The 12,731-nt window shown below is 36.5% G+C and overlaps 1 protein-coding gene across 1 annotated transcript in view; it reads right to left on the bottom strand.

The window, feature by feature from the left end:
* TMEM182 (transmembrane protein 182) overlaps positions 1-6,642 on the bottom strand; it is a 54,389-nt gene extending 47,747 nt beyond the window's left edge. Inside the window, exons 1-3 of the mRNA XM_077749151.1 lie at positions 6,511-6,642; positions 6,174-6,273; positions 4,507-4,605 (exon numbers count right to left, since the gene is read on the bottom strand). Coding sequence (XP_077605277.1) covers positions 4,507-4,605; positions 6,174-6,273; positions 6,511-6,642 — 331 coding nt within the window. The remainder of the gene's footprint in view (positions 1-4,506; positions 4,606-6,173; positions 6,274-6,510) is intronic.
* Between the last annotated feature and the right edge of the window lie 6,089 nt (positions 6,643-12,731).

Here is a 12,731-nt window from a genome sequence, read left to right on the forward strand (position 1 = left end):
TTATCCTTTAGCTACTGTTTGTTTTCTGTCACAGCCTAATGATACTACAACCTAGTATCTTGCCTCCCTGCCTCTTTCCTGTTCTAGTCTTACATGATCCACTTCACCCTCCAATTGTTTTGTAAGGCTGAAGGACGGGAAGACCAGGAGAGAATACAAGTAAGTAAACACTGACAATGAAAGCGAAGGATAGCTGACATGTGAAAGCAATGTTGAAGACCTAAGAATTATAAGAAGTGTGAAAAAAAATGTAAGAGTAACCTAGGTCCACTTAGTAAATAGTTCCTGAAGGCATCAGTATTAGTACCACAGTATAGTATAGCAACAGAGACTCCAAAAGTATTCATTTAGCCTACAGCCTACAGTGGGTACACCAGTGAGCTGAACATACAAGATGTCACTGTCACGGAGCTTAGAGTTGAACTGGGAAGGAAATATATGAACAAAACAATTACACAAGTAAATAATTAAAATCTGTGCTATGGACAATCATATTAAAGAATGGACTTAATATGGGTCTCTGCCTGGCCCAGTCAATAGAACACATGACTCTTGATCTTAGGGTCATGAGTTCAAGCCTCATGTTTGGTGTGGAGCCTACTCAAAACAAAACAAACAAACAAACTAAAACAAAACAAACAAACAAAAAGCACACAAAAGAATGGGCTTGATAAAGGAGAACCTGGTCTAGCCCATGTACTAATTGAGTAGGGGGCCAGCAAGGAAGGCTTCCTTAGAAAACTGAAGTATGGGGCCGCCTGGGTGGTTCAGTTGGTTAAGCATCTGACTTTGGCTCAAGTCATGATCTTGTGGTCCATGAGTTTGAGCCCCGTGTTAGAGTCTGTGCTAACAGCTCAGAGCCTGGAGCTTGCTTTGGTTTCTGTGTCTCCCTCTCTCTCTGCCCCTCCCTCTCATGCTCTCTCTCTCTCTCTCTCTCAAAAAAAAAATAAACATTAACAAAAACTTTAAAAAAAGAAATAAAATGGAAGTATGTATTAGCTATGAGGATGGGCCTGCTTTGTCAGAGAAATGAAGGGAGGAGGGGTTGGGAAAACAGGCATAGTATTTGGGGAAGAGGGCTGGCAGGTACAAAGGCCCTGATGCAGGAGGGCAAACACTGATTCCAAAGAACTCAAAGAAGGCCATTTTGTATGCATTTATTCCAACTCATGAAGGGAAGGAGAAATTATGTTCAATATATTCTGCTTGAGAAGAAGGCCAAGGATTTTTTGTCCTAAGTCATTACATAGAAATATTTAGACATTTACTAAGTACCACTCACTATACTAGGGTCTGGGGGTATAAATACTAGAAGGTTACATTCTGTGCTTCTAGGTAGCTCCAACAAGTAATAAAGAAACTAAGGTAAACAATTGCAGTTACATATAATGAGCACTTTGATGTAGGTGTGGGCAAAGGCTATAGGGATATCGAGAAAACAATTAATTCACTCAAGGGCTGACTTATCTTGCAAATTAATCTATGTTCTATTCATCATCACCAAATTATACCAAAGAAATGAACTGTTATTGAGTTTAATCATGAACCAAATCAGAAAATCTAAATTCTGACAGATATCAAAAGATAATAGAATTGCTTAAAGGACGTCAAGGTATACAATCCTACCTCAAAACCCCCTCTAGGCTTGGGCAACCATTCGAATAACTTGAGTTGAGTATAATTGAACTTTAGAACATGTACTTGAGACAATAAATAAATAAATAAATAAATAAATAAATAAATAAATAATAAATAAATACAGGAAACACTGAATTAGACCTGACTGTATACACAAGTCAGGATCATAGAAAAGTAGAAAAAGGCAACATAAATTTAAAATTGCTCTTTTGTTGAGATCCAACTAAAAGACTTATACTTAAAACGATTTAATGGCAAGCACTAAAATTTGCCTTTTCATTCACTGTAGTTTGTAAGATTATCAATAAGCAAAATGCAGAGATTTGGATGTTTGCATTAGTTCTGCCAGGGATCAGCAGTGTGAAAACCAAGTCACATGGTTTCTCTGAGTTTCAGTCTCCATATTATGAAATAGAATAATTTCATCAATAGCATCCAATGATTGTAAAATAGTTTTTCCATAATAATCAAACACTGCTATATTATTTTCGCTGATTTCAATACTGGCTAACTGTAACTGCAAAAACTCAGGAAAACACAAAGCTATTTTACCAATTGTTTGCCAGGTTGGAATGTATCTGATTTTTAAAAACAATACTTTGAATTTACCAAAGATAAATTGGCAAATGTATGATGCCTCATAATTATGAGGCTACATAAGGCCCAAGAGTGGGTATGGAGGCTGGTAAAGACTAGATGGCCTTGCTAACTAGGAAACATGCATTGTTCTTTCATATAAGACACTTCTAATGGTATCTGTGGTATCTATCCTTCTCTTGGATAAAGGGAAGCATAAAAAAAATCACCCAAATATAATGTCAGATACCACTGTATGCTCTTATGAAGGTAAATGAAATGTGCATATGTTATTTCTATTGTTGTAGGACATACTTCTTCCCATCTTGGTCATGTTTGCTGGAATGTTTGATAAAGAAGCTAAAGTGAATAGGGAGTTACAATATGTGAGCCAAGAGGAGTCTGATAATTTAAAACAAAAAAAAAATTGGAATATGGTTTTGTCATTAGATCCAAAAATGACACAGTAATTATATGCAGTGCTACATAATAATTCTAACTGTAATTGCAGTATAATTTTTGTGACATGCACGTACTCTCCACCTCCATCATAATTATTATGTTTAGATCGTGTCACCTTGTTTTTCAAGTTTTCCACTAATTCCTTGATGTACAGACTCTTCAAATATGTAGATTTGGTGTCCATGATACCTATCCCATCACAGGATCTGAACATATGAGTATCAACAGCAGGACTAATATCTATGCAAATACCTAAAATGTTGTGGAAAGTCAACCCTCTTCTACTATACTACTTCTTAGTCAATTTTACAAAAGGAAGAATGTCAGGGAAGGGATTCCTTTTTTGCAACTTTTTGTAATACGGAATAATTTATCCTATTGTTTCCTATGCCATCTCTTCTTTTATCAGTGAGGAGGTCCATGTCACATACAATGCCAAACACTTTGACAAATGAGAACTGCCTTGTACAGTTATTAATGGGAAAGAGCATCCACGCCTCTCGTTCTCAAGGCCAAAAGCCAGAGCCCTTTAAAGCACAAGCAACTCTGATTGATAAGCATGGCTGTATGACAGCTTACCTCATTTGCTATTCAGACACCACTTCCACTCCATAAAATGGCATGTTAGTCATGTGATATAAGCAAATGCTACATCCTTTGACAAGCTTAAAATTATGAGGCATGCAAATACATATTTTTATAGAAAGATGAAAAAATGGATGAATGAGGTGAAGATTTGTTAAGGTCTGTGATGGTTAATTTTATGCATTAATGTGGTTAGACTACCCATAATGGGGGTGGGCCTTATCTAATCAGTTGAAGGCCTTAAGAATAAAGACTGCCGTTACCTAAAGAAGAAATTCTACCAGAGTTTCCAGCCTTCAGATTCAAGACTACAGTAGCAACTCTTATTCAGCCTGCAGTCTTGCCCTACAGATTTTAGACTTTCCAGCCTCCACAATCACATAACCCATTCTTTAAAATCTCTCCATCAATCCATCCATCCATCAACCATTCTCTCTCCCCAACCTCTACCCCCACCTTATTGATTCTCTGGAGACTACTAATATAAGTTTATTCAGAATAGTAAATATATTACTTATTCTCTTTAAAATATATACATATATTTTACCTTTATTTATGACATTGGAAATTCTGAGCCAATTCTTAGTTTTAAGATTATGATAAACACCCCTAATTAAAAATTTCATGAAACCAGCTGAGAATCAAGTTGACACATTGAGCTTTTGTACTTTCTATAAAACCACACTTAAGTATATCTAATGTATTTTCCATAGAAATTAAGTTTGTGTACTTTCCATAGGACAAATAGTATGTAAATACCAAAGAAACTAGGTAGTCATGACTCTCAATTAATGACACTTGACTATTCTTTTTCTCTGAGATATCACATAGAAGGAAGCCCAGTCATTTTGCAGGAGACCAGTCACATATTCATATTCTTATAAGTAACAATTACAAAAACAGTGTTTTAAAAACAGGGAGTATATTATAATATTTTCCATTGTGAGACTAGCTTTAGGTCAGTTAAACCCATTAGAAGCAGTTATTCCTAATAAACATCATTATTTCTACACCAGAAAACACACTTAAAAAAGTCTTTATAAGTAGCAAGTAAGTTACAATGGCTTTACTTTTAAACCTGTTATATTCTATTAGAATTATAAATATTATATTAAAATGGCATTTTATTCTTTATATATAACAGATTGATTCCAGATAAAATGTTGAAATGATATATGTTAAATTATTTTTTATTTTGGAAAAACAAGTCTTTCTTGGAGGCATTCTACAGACACAGATACTTACTAATAGCAGAGTCATAGGAGGTTGAATTGTGCTCCCCTCTCGTGAAGGGATATGGTGACAGGTAAGCATGCATGCAGTTCTTGGATGGTGGCTGATTGGCTAGGAAAGAGACCAAACATGATAGTTGTTATTGAGATGCTGAGTAAAAACTTGTTCCTGACAAGAGAAATACAGGAACTGGGATACACAAGCTAAATAAACTGTGGGTTAGAGCAACAGATTCAGAGAACTGTTGAGTGAGAGGGAAAAAACTCACATCAGGCAGCTCAGGGGACCTGGAAAGTGGATTCATCCAAAACATCTAGTTCATGACATAGTTCAATGCTGGGAACGCCCCTATTATCACCTTAAGATTAAAGGCACTACACTTCATTTATTTTCACAACCATATTCTCCAGTTACCAACATGATGCCTAGCACATAGTATTCACAAAGTAATAGTTTTAAAAAATCTAATAAACTTAGATTTACTCTTGGTCAGTCCTGATTAATATAAAATGTATTCTATATTCTATTTTTAGGGAAAGGCTAGAAATGATAGGCCATACAAGTTAATAATTCAAAGGCATTTTTAGTATTTGGAGAAAACACAAGAAAAAAAAATTTCATGTTGTTGGAAAACTTGAAGCTTTCACTGTGTACCCATTAAGGAGGAGTGAAATATTATTTCTTTCTCTAAGTCCTTGGCAAAATCTTCCTCTTGCACAGTCTGACTTACTCTGCCAGAGTCTAAAGGCTTTTCACTGGCAGTGCATGCTCATTCTCCTCTCTGTAAGGACTATAAGATAGCCTGTAAACTATTTCTTGAAAAATTCCATTTCATCATTACTTTGTCCCTTTTACCTATGCCAACTTGCTGTCAGCTTGCTTATGTCTTCCAAGATCTCATGTCTTCATTACATATTCTTTTATTATATAATCTAGAATACTGTGTAAATGCCGTATTTTAATATATCGCAGGAGTATTTGATAAGGATACTAATAATTTCAACCTACCATAATCTTAAGGGTAATAAACAGCTCTTTTATTGTTGAATGCAGTAAGATAAAAGCTAGTTATTTTCAATGAATTAACTTTCAAAGATTAATATCGGAAGTACAGTGAAAAGAATGTATCATATTTTTTAGAAGCTATTCTATGTCAAAAAAGAACTTTCAAGTTTCTGTGAGAGAATGCAGACATCAGAAGCCAGGCATTTCTTGATAATTCCCACAAACTTGGATAAAGCCCAAACACAGTGAGCTTTCAAACACCACTGCTGCTAANTTTTAAATTTTAGATTTCAAGAATTGATAGCCAAAAAAACTTTATTTATTTGAAACACAGCAATAATAGACACTCAGGAAAAATACTACAGGTAATATTTAGGGTTTTTTTTTTTTTTTTTGTCAAGTTTAGTGTATTTGAAATATGAACAAGGAAACAGAAGATAATTCAATTTTGCCATAAATATTCATGCCCCTATTTTAGGTTAGAAAATACAATAATTTTCTATAGCCATTTCTACTTACTGAAAAAAGATCACTTTATCAATCTTCTGAAGACATCCTTCAGGGTTCTACAGTTAAGAATTCAATCCTATCTTGTAAGTGATCTATACTGAATAAGAAGCTCTTTCATTCTTATTTTAATCACAATGGGGAAAATAAAGATATATTATACTTACTGTACCAGAACTTCCAGATACTGGAATCATTCTCTTCTGCAATCCCATTAAACCAACATCTCCAGAAGAATCCTTCATGGTGGAAAGTGACATTCTCTATCTGTACAGAACACAAATGAAGTAATTTGCTGTCAACACAAAGCACATAACCTAAATGATCACATCCAGGAAAATACTAAAACATGGATTTTATCCCAAATAATGATAGTCACTAGCTTTCTACATATCTCTTCTGTGAAGAAGTAGTCACTCTACCACCATTCTTTGATTTCAAGAGGATACATGAGGCCATCCTCATCCCTATCAAGGACATCAGTATTTGGAAGAAGAAACGCACATTCTGTTCACCTGAACACTTCCCCACTTCAGTTGCAAGAAGCCAGTAATCCGATCCAAAAGCCACCAAAAAGAGTAAAACCCCCAAAGCACCAAAGAGAGCCCCAAAGAAGATGGCAATATTTAGTCTCATTTTCAAGTCACTGGTTTCCCTTTAAATAAAATAAGAAATTAAAAAATGGCAGACACGTGGCTGCTCAGTTAAAAAAAAGTAAGAAAAAGAAGAAAGATTTTTTGAGTAGGCAGGATCTTCTTTAGAAGCCTCTCCTAGCTCATATTTTGGTGGCTTCTCACTCGCACCTAGTGGGTGGATTTGTATTCCCTTTGCTCTCCCCTGGAGGGACTCCAGCCCAGCAGCTGAGAATGGCCAGCTATTTTAGGATACTGATTGAGGAGCTGTCTCCCTCCCATGGGGATCAAAAAATAGCTGACCTTCCCCTGACTGTAGAGAGGAGTATCAGGGGCTGGCTAGCATGACCATTATTGCTGTTGGGTAATCCATAGAAGTGGAAAGAAGATGAAGTGGCATGAAGTCATTGGCAGTATTGGCCCAAAGTCTTAAGTGTCTGAATAAGCTCCTCAGTCTAGAATGACCATTACAACCCCAAAGCCAAAGGCAATTAAGACTTTCTTTGAAGATAGATAAATAACAACTATAAGGAATCACGAGAGTTTTCTTGAATATAATTAAAGTTGTAATTAATTTCTTAATTCCTTTTGGGTATTTTTGGGATACAAAATAATCTGTGGGTCAAGTGGTCTAACATAACATGGAGTACAGTTCAAGTGTATAACCTAGACATTCAGATGTATACTTAAAAGATCAAGAAAAAAATAACAGACTATTTAAAGTACAAAAAAGTACTTTCGTGCCACACACTCTATTGACATAGAAACAGTACTTTCTACAGCAGCTCTAATATCTTGTACAAGTTACTCCAAATAACCACCCACAAAGTGGACTGATGAAAAACAGAGTCTCAAAATATATTGCTCTTTGAAGAGGAGGAATTTCCTCAGGAAAATTTTATTTATTTTACTTATATCCCAAAGGTTTATGGTAAAAATCTATGCATCGATGCTAAATCTTTAACACACACATATTCATGAACAAACACATGTACAAACAACCAGACTTTTAAATAAGCAGGAAGGAATGTGGGACTCTGTCCTTGTTCTAATTCATCTCAATTTTGGTCTTTGTCACACAAAAAGATCATCTTTCTGGACTAGGTCCATCAACTAATGGCATTTTCTCACCATTTCTGGTTTATTCAAAAATGCATAAGCATCATTATAAAAATGTGTGTTTATTAAATCAATTATTAGTAAGCAATCTAATTATTTCCACCATTCATTTGTGCGCATCTATTTGATATCACAGAGTACTTCTGATGTCACGAAACTGAACACCTTTAGCTCCATTATACCCAGTGCTTATCACAGTGCTTGACACACAACAGGCACTAAAATAAAATTAAAACCGATTTGTATTAGTACACTTGGCTGAGATACAAGTCCATGACCTTCTGAGCTATCCAACTGGTAATCCGTCCCAGAAGAAAGGGCCCTGATCTGGTATGGCCTGCTCTTCGTGAAACTTGGGATGGATTTTAGTGGGGTGTGTGTTTCCTCTTTTTCCTCTCCATCAGACTCTTACTGATAAATGAAATGAAACTTACCACCCAGCGGTCAAAAAGTGTTTCTTTCCTTTAGAAAAGTAGACCATTTGCCTATCATTTGCAACTCTTCTAATTCTGCATGATTCTTAAAATATTTCTAAATTACTTTTTAAAGTTTATTTATTTTGAGAGAGAGCGTGAGCTGGGGAAGGGTAGAAAATCCCAAGCAGGCTCTGTGCTATCAGTGCAGAGCTGAACATGGGGCTCAAACTCACAAACCACAAGATCATGACCTGAGCCAAAATCAAAAGTTGGACGCTTAACTGACTGAGCCACCTAGGTGCCCCGTAACAGCCACTCAGCATCTCTTACTCAGGTTCTTTCAGCAGCCTAAACAACTGACCATGCACCAGAAAGATGGCTAAAAAGCTGCTGGGTTCTCATCATCTCCACGGATTTGGGCAGAGGGTCTCTTTTTCCCTTCATACTCTTTTCTAGGGAAAGGCCAAGAGATGAAGAGAAACAGACATACGCAGGCACCAACCCCAGCTTGTAATAACGCCATAATAAAACAACCTCATTGCCTATCCTTTAGGTGAATACTGAATCTACTTTTATGTTGGTATAATGATCACACTGAATCTGCAAGGCCATGAGCATAAGCATGGTATCTCAGGTTCGATCCTGTGGGAAAGCTTGACTTTAAAAAATGTGAACTGAGGTGAATAACAACAGCTGATATCCATGAGCATCTGCCATGTAGTTCATAAACCTAAGCACATTAAATACCTTGAATACAGGTCAATCTTCAGGAGACAGGCTCTGAAACAACCACTTTCTCTGTGGGTGTCCACTCTCTTGAGCAGAAATCTTAGCATCTAAAAGTCTTCTTGGTGGTAGGACTCAGTGATAATCTAGGTCTCATGAAGATGGTCAGAGGTAAGCCAAGAGAGGTCTGCATGGAGTCTCACTGCCAAAGGCAATTCTCAGTAATTAGTGGGTGATGTTTCTATCTTTATACCCTTAATGTTACCCCACAGTTTCCTTACAATGTTCAATTGTTCTCTGTGCCCCCAAGGCTGAATGAGGAGGCAAGGGGGCTGAGTGCAGATTTAGGACTGGTCCTCCAGAATATGATGAACCTGGGCACAAGAATAGGAGCCGCAGGACCAGCTCTCTACCCCACTGGCAGTCTTATAGAATGAGGATTTCATTGAATTAAGAAGAGTGGGAATTGTCTTTCATAGAATAAGGAAAACCATTCAAATCTCTGAGCTTTGGCTTCCCATACGGAAAATAGGAACAGTGCTTCAGAGGATACCCGGGGATATTAGGTAAGAGGAAGTGTCAAATGAGTGGGTGCTCACACACATTAGGTTTCTTTTCTATCCCCTCTTTAGCTGAAGATCATTTTTTGATGAAAAATTTTTAAAAAATCATAATTTAAGATAAAACTCCCTGCGCTAGCATTCCAGATAGGACTCGGGTTTATTTCAACAGACTAAACCTCTCAGCAATTGCCCCCAACCCTCCCCACACCATACACTTCATTCTCTCCCTTAGGCTACCTGCAGCATTTTCCCAAATCCTTGCTATACTGCTCCCTTCTTATTAGAACTCACTTCTCTTCCATGTGTCTGATGAACTCTTCATTAGTCCACTCAACAAATCTGTAGCAAGTCCTTACTATGTGTTACACATTCTTGTGGGTGTTGCATACCAGCAGTGCTCTCCAAGTCTGTATTATACAACCTATAATGCTTTACCATACTTGTTTTATTACACTCCTGCTCTTCTGTAGATACTTTTTGGATCCCTGTGTCTTGGGAAAAGACATGTTTGCTCAATGAACAAATTAATAATGAATAAACAAATAAATGAAAGGCCCCCCCATTAAAAATGCCCCATCATTCTTCAAAATGTTACTGAGAATGTTGGTCGCTGCATCTAGAGTGTCTTCTTATGAAGAACAGGAGGAAATTTCTGAATACTAAAAGAAGCTGTGTTTCCACAGACCACCACTGTTATTTTTAATCTTAGAGACACTATAAATTGTATTCATTAGATAAATATTTATCACATGCCTGTTTCAAGGCAGATCGCTGTGTCCCAGAATGATGGCAGTGGATAAAATATGCTAACCTCAGTATGCTTATATTCTTATGACACAAAGAGTACTTTTCTCTCTACCTCGTATCTGGAAAGCTCAGAGACTAATGTACAAAGGTGATGTCCCAGCTTCCCACACCCTCCTTAACCAGCCTTCCTTAAGTTTCCTTCCTGTGTGCCTCGACTTTCTCTCCAACACACACTTGTTTAACATGTTATGTTATATACGTTTATGTAAGCTGCTTCAAGTACTTTTGAGAACAACATAAAGAGTAAACAATGAAGCAAACAAACATAGACACTTTGTAAAATCAGATGTTAGAAGGCATGATGTGACCGACCCAGCTAAGAAAGCTGGTCTGGTTTTATTGTTCCATTCTGAAAGCTCCATGAACTATTTGGTCATCCCTGCCTTTTTCCTCCAACCCTGATCATTTTTACTGTCATAATTTCATTTGGAGATCCTATGACTTCCTGGAAACAACTTTCCTTTTAGAGTCTTTCATCACTTATAGCAATTGACAAAAATCTTTTTAATTTTTTTTATTTAAAAAAAGTTTTAAAAATCAACCTTCTAAAATCTAGAGTATATGAAGATCATTAACACTCCAAGTTAGGGTGGTAAGTTTCCTTCTTTTTTTTTTTTTCAATTGAGACAGAAACTGAGCATGAGTGGGGGAGGGGCAGAGAGAGAAGAAGACAGAATTTGAAGCAGGCTCCAGGCTCTGAGCTGTCAGCACAGAGCCCGATGTGGGGCTCGAACCCACAAACCACGAGATCATGACCTGAGCGGAAGTCAGTTGCTTAACTGACTGAGTCACCCAGGCGCCCCTCCTTCTGGTTTTTTCCAAGTTAAATAAAACTTGACAACCAAAGGCTGGACGACTAAACAACAGAAGGCTTTGATCCACTATTTTGATCCAGGGTCTTTTTTTTTTTTTTTTTTTTTTTTTTTTTTTTTTTTTTTAACTTTTGTTTCTTNGTGAATATATTGAAACTTAGCAGAAATCCCAAGCCATGTTTAATTTGTGATAATGAGCAAACATTCTTTTTTCTAAGGTCATAATTTCCAGTCCTAATACTGCAATACCCTTAATTATCTCAAAATATCTAATTAAAGTAAGCCTTCTCAAAACAAAAGTAATTCTGGTTCATCTTACCTTAAAAAAAATTCAAGAATGACAATATCCAGGACCTAAAAATGCTTAACAAATCTGTAAAGAAATATGGGCCTACTTCAGAGATATTTGATTCCAGACCATGGCAATGAAGCAAACAAATAACACAATAAAGCAAGTCAAATGAACGTTTTGTTTTTCCAGTGCCTATAAAAGTTATGTTACACTATACTGTGGTCTTGTAAATGCACAAGAGCATAATGTCTAAAAATACAATGTACATACCTTAATTAAAAAATACTTTATTGCAGGGTGCCTAGATGGCTCGAGTGGTTGAGCATTTGACTTCAGCTCAGGTTATGAACTCATGGTTTGTGAGTTCAAGCCCTGCTTCAGATCCTCTGTCCCTCTCTTGCTCTCTGCCCTCCCCTGCTCACACTCTCTCAAAAATAAATAAACATTTAAAAGTATGCTATAAAAGGCTAATCATTTTCTGAGATTTCACTGAGTGGTTATCTTTTAAGTGGTTGGAGGGTCTTGTCTCCATGTTGATGGCTGCTGATGGATCGAGGTGGTGGTTGTGAAGGCAATTTCTTAAAATAAGACAACAATAAAGTTTGCCATATGGATTGGCTCTTCCTCTCACAAATGATTTCTCTGTAGCAGGAGATGCTATTTGATAGTATTTTATCCAGAGTGGAACTTCTTTCAAAACTGGAGTCCATCTCCTCAAACTTCAGCTGTTGCTGTATCAACTAATTTTATGTTATATGCTAAGTCCTTTGTTGCCATTTCAACCATCTTCACAATCTTTACCAGGAATAGATTCATCTGGAAAAAACACTTTCTTAGCTCACCCATAATAAGCAACTCTTCATCCATCAAAGTTTTGTCATCAGATTGAATAATGAAAAAGTTTGAAATATTGTGAGAATTACCAAATTCTGACACAGAGACATGTAGTGAGCAAATATTATTGGGATAATGGCACCAATAGACTTACTCTATGTAGGATTGCCACAAAGCACCAATTGGTAAAAATTGCCATGTCCTTAAAGTACAATAAAATGTACTTCAATAAAACAAAGTACGCCTGCATATAAATGAAACTCTCACAAGCTTCTATAGACTGAGAATCCACTTTCCAGGACTGGAAAGGTTTTCTATAGCTTTGGGGTTGGATTCTTTTTTCTCATGGAATAATATAGATCCACATAGTTATCTGCCATTCCAAAATCTCTGAAAACCAAAGCTGTTGGTAAAACAGACCTAATTGGCATAAGGATATATATAAATTATAGTGTGAATCTACCATGTATTTTATTGCATAAGTATGAATGTGTTTGATTACAGAGTCCCCCAGCGTACACTGG

Source organism: Crocuta crocuta, unplaced genomic scaffold, assembly GCF_008692635.1.
Source record: "Crocuta crocuta isolate KB4526 unplaced genomic scaffold, BGI_CrCroc_1.0 scaffold118, whole genome shotgun sequence".
Classification (NCBI taxonomy): domain Eukaryota; kingdom Metazoa; phylum Chordata; class Mammalia; order Carnivora; family Hyaenidae; genus Crocuta; species Crocuta crocuta.